Source organism: Vigna umbellata, chromosome 6 (genome assembly GCF_029865625.1).
Source record: "Vigna umbellata cultivar VRB3 chromosome 6, Vumbellata_1.0, whole genome shotgun sequence".
Lineage (NCBI taxonomy): Eukaryota > Viridiplantae > Streptophyta > Magnoliopsida > Fabales > Fabaceae > Vigna > Vigna umbellata.
Genome location: NC_142170.1, coordinates 13,453,295 through 13,470,609, shown reverse-complemented (window position 1 = coordinate 13,470,609; position 17,315 = coordinate 13,453,295). Strand labels below are relative to the sequence as shown.

General features: G+C 27.5%; 1 protein-coding gene across 1 annotated transcript; it reads left to right on the top strand.

Moving 5' to 3' along the window:
- The first annotated feature begins 5,416 nt into the window (after positions 1-5,416).
- LOC124843326 (uncharacterized) lies at positions 5,417-10,986 on the top strand. The gene is made up of 7 exons (XM_047320051.2): positions 5,417-5,951; positions 7,037-7,136; positions 7,831-7,896; positions 8,942-9,056; positions 9,267-9,349; positions 10,219-10,280; positions 10,456-10,986. The coding sequence occupies exons 1-7, from the start codon at positions 5,797-5,799 to the stop codon at positions 10,571-10,573; spliced, it is 699 nt and encodes a 232-aa protein (XP_047176007.1). The 5' UTR covers positions 5,417-5,796; the 3' UTR covers positions 10,574-10,986.
- Positions 10,987-17,315: the final 6,329 nt, after the last annotated feature.

Genomic DNA, 17,315 nt, shown 5'->3' with positions numbered 1-17,315 from the left:
AATTATAGAATTCATAGAATAATGGGTTTCTAATTCGATTTACGCCCAAATTTGAAATGTAACAATCCAAGCATTGCGGCACCGTGTGGCGGAAGAGTGAGGCATGGAGCTGTTCACATGCACCAAGGCGTTTTCAGCATCCTTCATTCCTTCCAAAGCTATTTAATGCTCTGGCGTGGGTAGTAAGGAACGTGCTTTGCATGTGACCACGACTTCGATTTTGGGTTTAATACTCTGCCCACGGTAATGGTTCTTTTGTTGATCCAATATTTCCTGCGTATAGAAAAAACTGCAGTTTTCTTAGGGAACGATGAGTATTGTTATGGATTCAAGATGCGGCATGTGCCATCTTGGTCTTATCTCATCGCAGTCAAGGTGTTATTTTTATTATGTTGAAACCTCAAACATATGCACTAAATAAATTCCCAGTGATCACTGAAACAAATCAATACTGTGCAATTTTTGGTATTACCCTCAGAGAAAAATTATCCATCATTCCTAGTCAATGGAAACAAAGAGAAGGTAAGCGTAGCTTGGGTATTTTATGAATAATAATGGGCCTGTTCCTTCTTTAAACATACTTTACGATGCTTGCCTTAACGCAACTTGATTATAAAGCTTTTGACTGTTTAATATGGAAAACACTACCAGTTGGATCACAAATTGGGAGGTCATAAAAGTAAACACGTTAACATGTGAATTGGACTATAATCCTCGTACAGGCAAAATAAGCAAAGTTGGAGCTGATTTAAGTGTTTTAGAAATTATAAAGCGAGCTTAATTGCATTTCAGGAGGCGAAAGCAAGCTTTGTTAAAGAGGCTTTTAATCTATATGTGAAGTAAATACCACTTCACCCTAAACGTTTAACTGAGCATTCAACCATTCCTTTTTCTTGTGAATGTTCTCTAAACACCGTGTTATGACGATGATCAGTAATATTAAAGCGACGTCGCGGCTTCCAATATGCAACGCAAGAGGCCAAAGAAAACTCCACAAATACGTTGTCTTCAGTTTAAGTAATAAGTCTGCTTGAGTGAATGCCAAGTTAATTAGTTCCTAATAAAGCTTTATGATTTTGTTGTAAAGTTATTCATCTCCGAATCTCTTCTGTTTCATTTACTTCCATCTTCAGAAGACTTATGTGTACAAAGGAATATTACACTGCAATAATTATACGCATTTAAAAAAGAAAATCACTGGTTTTAATCTTTGACTAAGACTAATGGATTTTCGCCAATAATTTTATTGGATCAAAATAATAGTTTCAAATATTATAATGTTTGCTTTTTATATTCATGTAAAGTTAATAGAGTTTATTCTGGAACACACATTCAGTGATTTTTTTTGGAAAAAACCACATAATTTTAGTTAATTTTCATAAATTATCAATTTAAATTTTCAAAAGAAAAATTTAAAGAAACCGGTAAGAAATTGAACAAAGTTAATTATAATTACGTGACTTTTCCCTAAAAAATATACTTAATCCATTACCATTTATTTTCCACGTATTGTCAATAGCGTCAACAAACTTCTCTTCCTATACTTATTGTATTATCCTACACTTTATACATTAACAAACAATATAATATAATATAATATAATATAATATAATATATATATATATATATATATATATATATATATATATATATAAAAGAGTGTCATATAAATTAGAAATAAAATCAATTTAAAATATATAAGTGAGTATAAATCTTATCTTAGAGACTAATTTTTGTGGAATAAACACTTAAATTCACTTCTTAATTACTAATAATACAAACTCATGTCTTTTCTTTCAAATTAAAATTTAAAAGTTATGATGATGAAATTAGGAGGAGCGACGTTATTAAGGTTTGTCTAAGACAAACAATTTTAATCTTGGTTATGATATTCATTAACTACTAATATGATTATAATAACCAAAGGTTAACTTTGTTTTTTATTTTTAAACTATAATAGAAAATTAAATTTTTTTCAAATTTTGATTCAAAAATTTAAAAATAAATTAATATAATTATTGTCCTAAATGATGTTAAAAAGTTATTGACGTGATGACATGATTTACTTATCATATTTTTTTTAACCATGGTTACAATGACTATATCCTTAAAATAAAAATGATTAAAAGTTTGAGAAATAAATAAAATCAAAATTTACATTAAAGTTAATATACTACAAACGTATTTAACTTCTGTAGTATAAGAAAACAAGATACTATCAAAATTGTTTTATTACTCATTTTATTTTGTTGACAAGTGTCTTAAAAGTAGGTTTTTTTGTCATTTGAAATTTTTAATTTATTTTTTATTTATATTTATTTTGTTGTTACATGTGGATGGAAGTTCTTTTATTTTTTATCTATTTATTTTATTTTTTTAATTTCTGTTTTATTTGTATTTATTTGTAACATAATAAACTAAAATATCGTATTTAATAGTTCATTTTAAATATTTATAATAACAAAATTATACTTCTTAATATTACCCATTTTGTTTTACATTTTTTAGTTCATTTTTTATTATTTTCAACTTAAAAATGTAGAGTTTAAAACAAAAATAAAAATTAGCAAATTAATTGTTAAAAAATATATCTATAGTCGTTAATTGAGTCTACAAAATATATATTAGACATATACTGATTTGTAGCAACACATGCTACACAAATATAATAAAAAACATTACATAAATTTAACAATATTCACACTAGACGAGTCTTTATGTATATTAATTATACTAGTATAAAAAAAATATTAAACGAGTTTATCAATGCAAAAATTAAACAAATTTAATGATATACATTGGATGGATTTTTTAATAAAATTATCAAACAAATATAAGAAAATATATTAGATGAATTATTTCACACATTAATTATAAAATCTAAGAATATTTATTAGACGAGTATATCCATGTATTAATTTTACAATAAATACTAAATAAGTTTGTTCATAAACTAACATAGTCTAATAATATAAATTACACAAGTATGTTTTTACATTCTAGACATTCATTTATAGATGAAAAAAATAAAGTTATTAATCTATATGAGAAATAAAAATAAATAGTATATTATATTGTAATATTACATTATTACATTATTACATTTCTCATTCCATGTAGTTTTTTCTTTTTATCAGTGTGATGCATCTGGTGAGTTTTCTGATTCTTCATATTTGTAAAAGGAATTTAATAATTATCTGCAGTGAAATATCTCTCCCAAAAAAAGCCGTTTCATAAAACAAAAATTCGACTCTTTATTTAAGAAATTCAATCCAATTCCAATATAACGAATTTAATGTAAGTTATTTAATATAGATAATAAGATTTATAGAACTATTCGTCCTTCCAAGTTGACGTCTTTTGATGTTGACGGTGCAAATGATTGACTCCTATTGGACTGTCATACCTTTAATGTTGTTTGTTTCTTCATTATTATGCCATTCACCCTTTGCCTATTTTTTTCCTCTTCAAATTTGTCCTTTTTTTTAATATTTTTTACTACATGTTTATTGTTTTTAGAATAACAATGAAACGATGAATAACATTATCAAATACTTAATCATAAGTTGTGTAATTTAAAAATAAAAATAACTAAATTATATAATTCAAAAAATAATTCATAAGTTGTGTACATTATGTAATTAAAAATTCATGAATCTAAAAGTAAAAAACTGTGAAAAGTAATTTTATTTTTAAAGTATACAATTGAGAAATATTTTAGAAAATAAAGGAGAAACTTTCATATTTATGGAATAAAAAATCTTCCTTTTTGTCATCTCTTCGGCAAACTTAGTGGGCTGTTTTTTCCATCTACATAGGCCCATAACCACCGCCATTTGTTTTTCACATTCATAGAACATTATTGTATACAATTTTTCTTTTTCTGATTAATTCCAGTTTCCTTAAACAGAATCTTAAATTCAAAGTTCATAAATAAAAAAAATTCATTAAAAACTGTTGGAATTTTAACGGAAATTAATCATTAATACAGTCAATAAATTCTGCATTTAAAGTCAATAAATGTTGTAATTTTTTTATAATATGCGACACTTATTTACTAATTTAGCATTTTATTATGTTGTTGCTGCAAATAAATTTTCTTAATTTTATAAAATATATATATATATATATATATATATATATATATATATATATAATTTATTTTTTAATTATGAAAAACACGAAACAATAAAAAAACAATTTTATTATATCATTTTCAATAATTGTGAAGAAAACGACTGCTCTTATTTTTTATTCATTAAACTCGAAAGTGTCTTTATTTCTGTGATTTTGTTAATTATTACGTTGAAAAATAAACAAAGGGTTTTGCTATGCAAAACACCACGTCTCAATAATAAAAAGCAAGAAGACATCGTATTGTTTTTTAACATTATAAACCACGTTATACAAATATAAAATGACAAAAATTTCCGTAACTTATTTTGTTTAATTAATAATGTTTATTATTTATTGTGTAATATTTAATTAAAAATCTAATTTTACGATTTTAATTTTTAGATGCAAAGTAATGGTGCATGTTTTTTGTTTTTTTTTTCTCCCAAGTTCATGTTCATGTTCAAATGCATTGTTGTGTTTATTTTGTTTCTAGTAAGGATGTTTCAGAATCTTTATTTTTCTCAAATCTATATAGATGAAACAGTGAATCTACTCAAAAATTGTATTCTTTTATAATATTTCTATTTTATTTCCTCGAAAAAAAAAATCTATTTCTTAATACTATTAATAAACAAGAAAAAAAATGCCGTTTAGATAAAAAGAATCTAGACAATATACTACTTTATAAAGTCAAAAGTTAAAGCAAAGATTTTGTAAAATTTAAAACCAAAATAAATAAAAAAAGCTTATAATGCGATGAAGATTTATTCGGCTAAAGTGTTATTTGGCCGACAAATTATTACAGAATAAATGTAAAAAATAAATAATGTGTATTCATTGTGGAAGTTTATTGATGTCAAAATTATTACACGGACTAGTACTATAAAAATAATCCGTAAAAATAAAATCATTTAATTAAAATTTATAAAAACAGTCAAATTTATTTATATTTGTCGTTTAACTTGTCCATTTAAAAAATATTTTTTATTTATTATATATACAATTTGCTTAGTTATTTCTTACAGCTTTAGATGAAATGAACTTAAAAGGGATTAGAAATAGAATATATTAAGACCAATAAATAAAGTTTGCATATTTATATAAAAGTTAAATGAATAATTAAAGATGAAATTTATTTGTAATTAATGTTTAAAAGAGTGATTAAAATTTTTATAAATAAAGATATCGGTGAGATGCAAAATGGAAAATAGGAGGGCAAAAGTGTCATTTTGCGCGTAGCATGAGAAGTTCATCCCGTACAAATTCTATGTATAGTGGCCCAGTGGGTGAGGAGTTGCAGAAAATCTTAATTCCTTAAAAGGCAACTATTTTTTTTTTCTCTTAATTTTTTTTCAAAAAAAAATAATACCCTCTCTCTCTCTCTCATCCCTCTGCAGTTTCATTCAATTCCGCCTTCAATCAAAAACCCCTCTCTGCTTTCGCTCTCTTATCTCTCTCTTCCATTTCCTTCCTTCAATCTTACCACTATTTCTTTCACTTCTTTCTCTCTCTGGCTTCGATTTTGATTTTGGGTTTTTTTCTTCCCCTTTTCGTTTGGGTCGATGGTGTTGGGCGTGTGACGGTAATTGGCGGGAAGTAAGCGTCAATTCCGATAGGCCACAGGTGGAAAGTTTGAAACTTGAGGCGTTTGAAGGAAAGGGGTTATCGTTTTTGTCTTCGATGGCTAACCCATCTGGGAACCATCAAGAACACACGCACGTGTCGTCTTCTGCTCCAGAGACTTCAGGTGCGGCTCTCGCCATGAAGCACAACCCTGGCATCTCCCTCGATTGGACCGCCGAAGAACAAGCCATTCTCGAAGATGGACTCTCCAAGTGAGTATATTTTTTTTTCTTTTGTTTTTGTGTTTGGTCTTTTGGGGTTGTGTTGTGTTTGATTTGAGTGTTTATTTTTTTTGGTGGAGATTGGGGGTGTTTTTTGGTTTTTTACATGTGCAATTGCTAAATCTTATCTTTGTGGTTTTATGTGATTGGAAGTGGCTTTCTATACCGAAGTGTGCTTTCTAGGCTATATCAAGTTCATAAACAAATCGAACTCATTTTCCTTTTATAAAACGAGTTGAATGAGCTAATTTCTTCCTGAGTTTAAACATTAGTTGAGTTTAATATTTTAGCCTCAACTCTACTATGTTCCACTTTGTAATTTTAATTAATGAAGATTTCATTTTTTTTATTATTCAGTCAAATTCATAAAATTAAGTACTGAATCAAAAATATTATTTGCTATTATAATTGCTGCTGCTACTACTACTGCTATTATTATTAATTATAACTAAAAAATTATGATAAGCTAACGAGTCTAATGTGAACTGAAAAGCTAAATCTTGTTTGCAACGAGCCAAAATGCTAGCTGTCTCATGAATTCAGTAGACTGATTTCCAATTGGACTCATGGATAATCCTTTCCAGCTAAGTTTTCAGTTTGGGTCTAAGAGTAACCAATTTCGGATTTGGGTGGGTGTTCAGAGCTTTATTCATAAAATGTTTATATTGTATTTTTAATGTCATCATCTTGTAAATGCCTGCTTTCTTCATTTACACAAAGAGTTACTAGAAAGTAGGACAATCCAAAACTGAATTGGGTCATATGTATCGGTGGAGATATCTTCTATAAATCGATCATTGACTCGTGGTTGTGATGGCTATTTGAAATCATTACAACATAGGAAACTGACCTTTTGAAATTAATATTATTTTCAAAATCTTTATCAGTAGTGATATTAAATTTATTGCTTAAATAAAAAAGCTTGATTTTCTATGTACTTAGATTGCACGGTAAATTCCTTTTTGTTGTCGTACTATTTGATTCCTGTCTTTGGATGAGAAATTGTGTATTTATGAAGTTCTATATGGGTAGTTTTAGTTATTAAATTAATGAAGATTCCAAATATCTCCTCTTAGGTATGCCTCAGAATCCAACATAGTGCGCTATGCGAAGATTGCTCTACAGTTACAGCATAAAACAGTTCGTGATGTAGCACTGCGGGTCAGGTGGATGAATGTAAGTTAAATACTTGTTCTTTGCTGTCTTAAGTTGTTTATGACATTCTGAAAAACTATCTCCCCTAAGTTGATAAGGGTGCTGTTACATCAGGTATAAGCATATATCTATATGTATGTACATCAATCTCTTATCGGTTTGAATCATATATCTACAAAGTTGGAGGCTATCACCTTTTCATGATTCCTTTTTAGAAGATTGCCATAAAAGTGTTCAAGGGTGTAATGAGGGTAGCTCATGCTTGTTCAAATTTCTTGTTTGATGGACACGTCAAAATCTATTCTTAGATATGTTGTTGCATGGTAGATATCAACTGCATATTGGAACTATACGTTTATTAATTTGATCGGGTTTTGGCCTGTTATGCTCTCCCTTGTGAGTTTTTCATGACCTGTTCTTCAGCTTAGATGAAAGATTCTTAATTAGGTTTATTGAATTACGTAAGATACCTGGTCAAATTCGTCAGGACTAACCGTAATTGTGCTTTGTAAAAGAAAAAAGTCAGTGATGACTGGATCTGCCATTAGCATGGTGTGAGATACTTTTTCTGATAAGTTCTTAAAGACTGATTGCTCCCCACCCTTTATATAATGCAAAAAGAAATAAAGAAGCTTACTGTTATTTTTGGGATTGCTTTATACTTAGTGTCTGTGATCACTTTTTATAATGACTTTTATTTTTCATTTTCATGCAGAAGAAAGAAAATAGCAAGAGAAGGAAGGATGATCATAATTTAACTCGGAAAAGTAAAGATAAAAAGGTACTGCTTTCATTAATTGGATACTCTTATAATTATTGTATTAATTTTTAGAATGTTTTTGTGTTCCACTCTTATGCATGCCTATAGAGATGCCTTTTTAAATGTCTTCTAATTTATGAATATTGGTTGTGTTTGAACCTATCTATGTGGGTGAATATATCCAATACTTGGTGCCTTTTGCTTGCTCATGCTGGGACCCTGGGACTCCTAATTTCAAGTTTCAAAATATACATATTTAAGTAAGAAATTTGTTTTTAATAACCTATTTCCATGGTAAATTCTCTTGATAGTCTTCATATCGGTTCATCCTTTTGTTATGTGGATCAAGAGCTGACGTCTGGACACGTGCTTATGTAGACTGCTTATGACTGTTGAGAAGACTGTAGATTGCTTTTGAAATTTGTAAAGCTTATAAACTTATCTAGAAGCTCCTTTTTCTCAGAAAGCTAAAGAAAACAAAAAGAAGCTTTGCTGCATGTCATGACACCAAAGTGATATATTCCACTTCTTTTTACAAAACATTGGTAGCTTCTATAAAAATAATATCCCCTATTTTCCAAATCTGAATATCCAAAAGTATTTAAGCATTAGGTATTCTTGCACCTTCTATTACCGGATTTCTAGAAGTTTCATTTCCAAGGAGAAAATGTTGCATGAATGTTTCATATGGAATTTGAGTCTGCTTTCAGTATGTTTCTTTTAAACGTGTGATGATTGCTCCACCAATTGCATGATGATGGTTATTATTATTGTTTTAGTTTTGGGATAGACTGTTTATTGTATGTGTTAAATTTTCTAACCAGGAATAATGTTGAATGGGATTTTGTCCCCTCATTTCTTTTACTCTTCAAATTTGGTGATGATTTAGCATCACCGAAGAAGTATGAAATACTAGGAAAGTGGAACGAAAGAAAAGTAAAAAGGAAGAAATCTAACTAAGTGTTATTGGATTTGTGAAATACTGGAAACACTAGGCTCTTTCTTTATTGTTATATTGATGTTCAATCGAACTTTAGATGCTTAGCGAGTTATATTTGCTTTCCAGGAAAGGGTTTCTGATCCTGCAGTAAAGTCTTCTAACTTTGCTGCTCGGTCCAATGTCTCTCCTTATGCTCCACCAATGATTACAATGGACAACGATGATGGCATCTCTTATACAGGTTCAGTAACTTAGCCTAATACCTTGTGAATTTTTTCATAAATTTGGATGTGATTTGCACCATGCAAAGATAACAATGCAGGCTTCTGTGTCTCAATGTCTTACAGGCACTTCTTTCGCCTTTGAAAAATTTAGTGTACTCGCTTTATTTTTTTAAACGTTCGAACTTCTGTTTTTGAATTTGGAGTTCTTTTTTTTTTTTTTTTTGCAGCAATTGGTGGTCCAACCGGTGACCTATTAGAGCAAAACGCACAGGCCTTGAATCAAATCTCCACAAATCTTTCTGCTTTCCAGGTGAGCTGACAACAATTTTAATTGATTTTCCCTATTTTGTGTGGACGAAACCACTTGACCATACATTGAATTTCTGAGTCAGACTTCTTATGACTGCTTTTGTATTCGCTGTGTGGCTGTGGGTGTTAAGCATTTTATTTTTTCCTAGTTCTCTTTTGACATATTTTCTCTGCACACCCATTTTTTAAATTCATTGCAATTTGGTCTTTCAATTCATTTTTGTGTTTTCTTGTCTTCGTCAAGAATTCTCAGATCTAGGATGTTGTCGGAGGCACTGGAAGCCATATTTGAGGTTTTGGTTTGTCTAGTAATGCGAGAAACCTGTGCTCAGGTTATAATAGAATTGAATTACAGTCCAGACGCGGGTTTCTTCAATTATAACTTGAAGGGCAATAAAACAAAGGGAAAATAGATATGAACAATTATATTCTTTAGTTATTTTTCTAATTTTATAACAATCGGTATATATTTTCTTCAAGTATTTATCACACAAATGGATAACTGAAGCAAACATTAATAGAATGCCTTAATTCTGGAGGCAATATCACAGGATTAAGTTAAAATTCCAAATACAGAGAATGAAGTATTAATATCCTATATTAGCAGAGAGTGATAACAACATTTCTATGCTTTATGTAATAAGGGCAGTTTACGTAAATGCAAGTAATTGTACCCTGAGTATGTTTGTTTGAATATACTTGCCGAAAATTTCTCTTATGTGTTTTTGTTTTGTTTAATATCTTGTGTTAATTTAATCAACAATCTGGCATGATTGTATGTTCTAGTTTATTGTTGTTGGTAATCGGTTCCATTCTGAGGGGTATTATTTGTGGTTTTAAAGCTAACATGTTGGTGATTTTTGTTTCCAGGTACAGGAGAACATCAATCTTTTCTGCCAAACTAGGGACAACATCCTTAAAATTGTGAACGAGTGAGTTGTATTTTTTTTATTCGTTTCTATGTTTATTCTGTTTGTAAGTGCTATATTTGTTTCTCTTTTTATATTTATATTGCGGTGTATGAATGCTAGCCTGTCCTTTCCTATTTGAGTAGAAAGAATATATAATCCAAGGTTGGCATTTTAATGAAAGGATTTGTGTTTTCAGGTTAAATGATTATTCACCAGAGGCGATGAAGGAAATGCCACCTCTTCCTGTGAAAGTGAATGAAGAGCTAGCGAATTCCATACTTCCAAGAACAGCTCTCCCTCCACAATCATCATAAACATTCATTGCCTCTTCTTCATGCATATTTCTGCCTGCACTTGGTCAGGACAATAACTTCCAAACGCCAATCAACTTCACCCAATATTTACTTTTGGAAAAAAGAAAGCAAGAATGAATAATTGTTGATAATCATCAAGTTGAATTAATTTCAAAATAATTTTTATTTTATTTTTCTGATGTTGCTTTCCCTGCTTTTTGTTTCCCTTGTTGGCCTAACTTAGTTGTACTATAGGAATTATTATTTAGTATTCTTGGTATTAATTGAGTTAAATTTAGGCAATTAGGTCAATAAGTTGTGGTATAATTTTATTTATCGTTCGTTATTTATGTGGGTACATTTCATTATAATTCTTGTTATAATGATCTTATGAGAGTCGTTTATGAAATTAATAAATATAGGATTGTCTTTCATACTCTTGCCTCCTTTGTACTATTAACGGTAAACATTTTTTAGCAGTGTCTTTCACATTTTGGATACGTCAAGGGTGTGAAATGCAAGTGTCGTTTTCTGATGTTATAATTAATGCGTGGGGACATCATGGCAGAAACTTGAATTCTGCAGTCAAATGCGTATTGTCAGCTACTTTCTGTCATCTTTCAGGAATCACCACCCACATTTATTCTTCATCGCATCAATCTCTTTTTATATATATGCATTAGGGGGTTTCTTTCTGCCACTCCCCGGTTTCCTTCTCCACCTCCATGGGGTGCAAAATAGACAAAATTAATCCTGCACATTCTTCCTATTCTCTCGTTTTCTCTTCTACTACATAATTTATAATTTTCTGAATTATAGAATCTGTATATAATTTTGGGAAGAGTATTTATTTTTTCATAAAATGATTTTTGAATTGTATAATTTAAAATATTTTTATTGATTTAAGAGCTACTCCTACGTTGGACTATATGAAAGTTTACTAAGTCGTGCAATTTAGAGGTTACTTTATTTTTAATGGAAAAATTGACTTCTAAATTAAATAATGCATAATAGGTTTGGAATATGAAGTATACATCATTCTTTTTTAAAAAAGTTGGCTTTTGGATAGGAAAAAAATTGACTTCTGGATTATGCAATTTAGTGCTTATTCCAGATTTTAAAGCCCATATTAGAATGCAGAGACTTCCTTATAATAAGAGTAAAATAGTAATTTAATGGGAATCAAGGAATAAAGTATGGGGTGTGAAGAGAATATCCTGCTTTTAGTTTTCGTTGTTTTGTATATTTGCTTCTTGCACCCACCCTTCCTTGTCAATACCATTGTGTTCCATACTACACATTGGAAGGAAGCCTGCCAAGTCCAAATCATACACAATTTTATTTAGTCACATTTATTCAACTATTTTATATTATATTAGAAACGTTTTGTAAATTAAGCCAGATTAAAAAAATTATAAATTAAATGAAATTATATTATTTTTTTATCTGTTTGACAATAAATTTAAATTTAGTATGGTTTGTAAAATAATAGTTATATTTATAAAACTTAAAATATATATTATTTTTCAAACATGTTAATGTGTTTTGATCTATCTACTAAATTTTTATATTGAAATTAAAAATTAATAATATGACTAAAACTTTTAAAATATATACAATGTTTTTATTATTCTTTTTATTTATAAAAGTCGAACAAAATAAGCTGTTAGTTTAATACAGAATTATATCAGATTGAAAAATTATATATTGTTAAGAAAGTGTACTACCACCCATATAAGTTTTTAAATTATTCATTAGGTTAGATTGAGTCGGAGCAATATTGTTCACTCAAATTAAATTATTTTTAATTTTTATTATATAAAACCTCTGACAGTTGACAAGAAATCCACTTGGCTTAAAAATATACTTGGGTTATTAATATTTTTACAAAGTTGAGATTTTTGTATATTTTGAATTATATTTATTTATATATATTGTAAATTTATTTTAAGTTTAATAGCTGTTTTTATTTCAGTTTTATTACATACTATTAATTTACTCTCTCGTTTTAAAAATGTTTAAAATGTGTATTTGATTATTAATGAGAAAAATATTATTAACATAAAATTTAATAATTAAAAATCATTTCAAACACTTTTAAAATGAGAAACTGAATTGATACTATTCAGAGGCTATTAAACATTTATTTATTTTATTATTATTCGAAATGGTTTGTCTCGGTAAGGAAACGTTTGGAAATTGTTTTGGTCTTATATCAGCAATTAAGGTTGCCTAACGTGTCCAGCAGTTTCAACACAATGACATTGTAAATGCAAATTCCTCTCCCTTCCCCCAACAAAAAGTGTTCAAATTCTTATTTTAATTTTATATAAATACTTTTATACCAAACAAATAAATCTTGAAGTCCTACATAACGTAATTATTTAAAAAATGTCCTTATAAATAAACCTACATCCTATCTTCGTATTATTATTTATTTTTTATTTAATGTTACATTAGCAAATATAGTAATAGAAAACTATCACTCACTGTATTGAACTTATTTAATTGTGAGATATTTAAAGGTATATTTGAAATTGAATGTCCTTATCAAAATATTTATTTGGATTTCTTTTCTTTATTTTCACATGTTGTTTCAATGTTTTTATTTAAAATTTGTTTAGATAACACTTTTGCAATCAACATTGTTTTATTTGAAACTTAGTATTTTGTTATATTTTTATTTTTAGAAGAAGTTTTGGAAGATAAAATGTGTTTTTAAACTATCTTTAATTTAATTCACTTCATATTTAGGTTTGTTTTGATACACTTAATAATCTTACATCACTTAACAGGAACAATGACAATAAAATAGGTTGGTAGAGTTTCATTATCTTATATTCATTATTAAGATAAAAATTCATCCACATAGTCATATCCAACGGGTATAAGATTTTTGTTTCATCTTCATTTTCATCGAATAACGGTATAAGTTGATTTGATGAAATTATAGGATTGAATTGAAATGTGTGAGAGAAGGAAGAACATAACAAGAAGAACAACGAAAGAGAAAAAGTAGATTGTTGGATTAAACTTTATTGATAGATTTATTGACAAACAAATTTATCAATAATTTTTTTTAAATTATTAACGAATTTTATATATGTAATTATTGACAAATTTTATTGACAAAAGATCTATTAATAATTGAAATTTGTATTATAAATAGATTTATTAAAAAGAAGTTGTCGGTATTTAAAATTTTAAAATCCATTGATAAAATCTATCCACAATTTAAATTTATTAATAAATTTATTTATGTTGATAAAATCTTGTTGATAGTTTTAATATTTTTTTATAATAAGCTTTTATATTATTTAGTAAATAAATGAATTATGTGATTGAACACTTGACATTGAGAGTCAAATTTTTACATATAAAAAATAAAAATATTAAAGAATAAAATACCAAAAATATGGGTCTTAAAATTTATTTTATTGATATAAAATTTGAGAAACACAAAAGAAAAAAATATAATAAAAATTGTGATGAAAGAAAAAATACCTTTGAATCATGTATATATATTTTTGAATAATAAATCAAACAATTGAAAAAACAAATATATAAATATTAATAATTTAAGATAAAGACAAAATATATATTAATAAAAATACGAAGATCAAAATAAGATAAATATGTGTCTTTTCATCTTTATCTTCGTACTCAATTAAAAAAAATTAAATTTTATCTATTGTATCCCTCCCGTTAAAGCATAATATTTACATTTCATAATAAAACACACCATTATAACAATAATAAAAAAGTGTAAATATAATTTTCTCAAAAACTAAGTTATTATTGTAATATATTATAAATTTAAAATTTAAAACTGAACACGATTTCTCAATTTACAAAAACCCATAAAAAGTTAAAACCTTCAGTTTCCATGGAGTTTGATTTCCATTCTAAAAACGGAATTAAAACATTGTTTTTCAGCTGTTTCGTTATCGTGCATAATCAATCAGACAAAACAAAACAAAAAGGTTAGTAGCAAGTTTCTTAGTGTTTAAGAATGGAACTAGAAATACAAGAACAGAGAGAGACGTGGAAATCACTTTGATTGATTCTTTGTTTAAAATTAAAATTTATCTTTCATAGTTGCATAAACCATCTTCCACTTTGCCACAGCTCAAATATAAAAACAAAGAAAAAACACAATAAGGGTCCAAACCAAACACAGCCTCCACAATTGCAGAAATAATTTAAAATAAATAATAAAAAATAAACAATAATAATATAAATAATCGATCACACTCACACAACACACCTTGAGTTGAAGTGTCGAGGTTGTCCATCTTAGATTCTTTCACTTTTCCTAGATTTCGGTCCGGTTTACCAATCAAAAGTACTGTCCACGTCACCATTGGTGTCTGTTTCATACTTTTTTTTTTCATTTTTTAATTTGTTGAATGAATAGTCATAGTTTATATTCAGAGAAGCTTTATATATAGAAATCATAATAAGTTTTTTGTTGCCTTTTTTGACCCTTGATCATGGAGGGAGCCAAAACAGTGCCCTTTATTAGGGAGGCTTTTTCTTCAAATGCTGCCCTTTCAGTTTGAATTTTTCTCCATGGCTTTTAATTCTTGACTTTTAATTTCAATACTTTTTAAACCTTCTTGACCCTTTTAAAAGGCAAAAATATTTTAATTTTGGGTGATAATTTAAAAGTGTAAATAATACTCTCCAACAAATATTAATATATTTCAATTTTAGTATAATATAAGAAAAAATATTAGTATAATAATTTTAACTTTGTTTGAACTATGTTAATAATTAATGTAAATACCTGCGTTTCATCTTTAATACTTGTCACACGTATTTATTAAAAATGAAGAAATAAATTTAAGATAAAAGTAGAACTATTAAAGATATTTTATATTTATTAAGAGCTCTAATTGAATACTATTAAACTTAATGTGTGTGTGTCACCAAATAAATGCTTAATTGTTTTAAATATTAGCAATATTTAAATAAAAGTAACGAAATTAAAATAATTTTTTTAATAAGATTGTAATTTTTATTTTATTAAAATTACACATTTCAATATTTATTTCATTAAATTAAAAATAAAGTATATCAATATTTATTATACTAAATTAATTATTTATCTTAGACACAAACTATTAATTTTAAGAATCCTATATAACAATCGTATTTGATTCTAGATATTTGTGTTTGGATAATGATACTTTGACAACATTTTTTGACAATATTTTAACATTGTCTACGTGTCATTCTGTGATTGGTCTATATTGGTGTTTATGATTATTATTATTGATTGTGGAATAATTTTGGACCAATCATATAATGACACGTAGACGATGTTAAAATGTTGTCAAAAAAATGTTGTCAAAAGTATCATTGTCCTGTGTGTTTACTTCGCGGATCCTAACACAGAAAGTTTGGTATATTACATACGGTTTTGGTTAATAAAAAAAAAATTAATTAAAGACTTTAATTAGTTTTATCATGGGTGTAAATATGTATATACGGTTAATAAATTAAAACCACGTCTAGTTTATCTTTTAAAATAATTGCTAAAATAATAAAATTACCTTATAAGGTGGTTTACGATAAGACGATACTTATAGCCGTTATTTAAAGATTTCCACACTAACATGCTATATAATTTAACTCTCACTATCAGAAATATTTACTTAACATCTTATGGTATTTTCAATGAAAAGTTACATCGTTAATTTTCCAACTTTTTCCTTAAAGTAATCTTTAACATCCAAAGTGGTATACCTACCTATTCAACTTAGTGATTAAAAAAAGTAATCTATAATTAATAAATTTATTTTGAAAAAAACATTATACTTTAACATATATAAATTTTTTACATTCATCTTATATTATTCTCTTTTACTTTATTTTCTCTTAAAAAATACAAAATTCATTCATTTAATTTTTGTATTACTTATCGTATTATCAAATAAATGTAAGAGTTTATCACTCTTTTCTACTTTATTCAAAATTTCACTTATTAAAATAGACTTGTTAATAATTTTTCATAACAATTTTTTTTACAATAAACTGTGTTTTTCTATTTTATTGGTTCGTTTAAATTTATTTTCAAAAAAATATTTGAAACAGATTAAACACTGGTTACAGTGTTGTAAAAAAATTATAAAAAAAAATGGTTAGAAAAACATTTTTCTTAAAAAAAAAACAGTTAAAAAGAAGAAGAAGAAAAGCGCGTGTGCAATGGTGATATCAAGTGGCATGGTACCTTGACCAGAAAGTCGTGGCTTTTCCATCTTTTGACTTTATGTGGGAAAACAAGGTTTGGGTCGAAACGCATTTTTTCAGCTTCGTAGTTTAGACAAACGACAGTATCATTTGGTATTACCATGTCACATATTTTCAATGCTTAATTTGAAGCAGTTGTCTGTCAGGTCAGAGGTGGATTAGGTACAAAATTTTGACGCTAAAACTTGTCACTTTCTTCAACTGTAGGGAAGTGTTTGACACGATTTTCTTCACCCTTCTGAATTCACTAACCCATTTTAATAATAATTACAGAAAAAAGTTCTCTAATCTTATCAGTTATTGTTTTACTTTATTCTTTGATTTTTTTATTGAGGAAATTGCTTATTAGGTAATTACTTTTAGAAAAATAATTCTTTTATACATGAGCAATGAAGATACCACGAAAAAGTTAACGTGTAAGCTGAAAACTTTAAAAGGGGTGAAAAGAATGATCCATTTGATCCATAAACAATTTGGCTAAAGAAACCAACCCTTCCACGCTCTTATT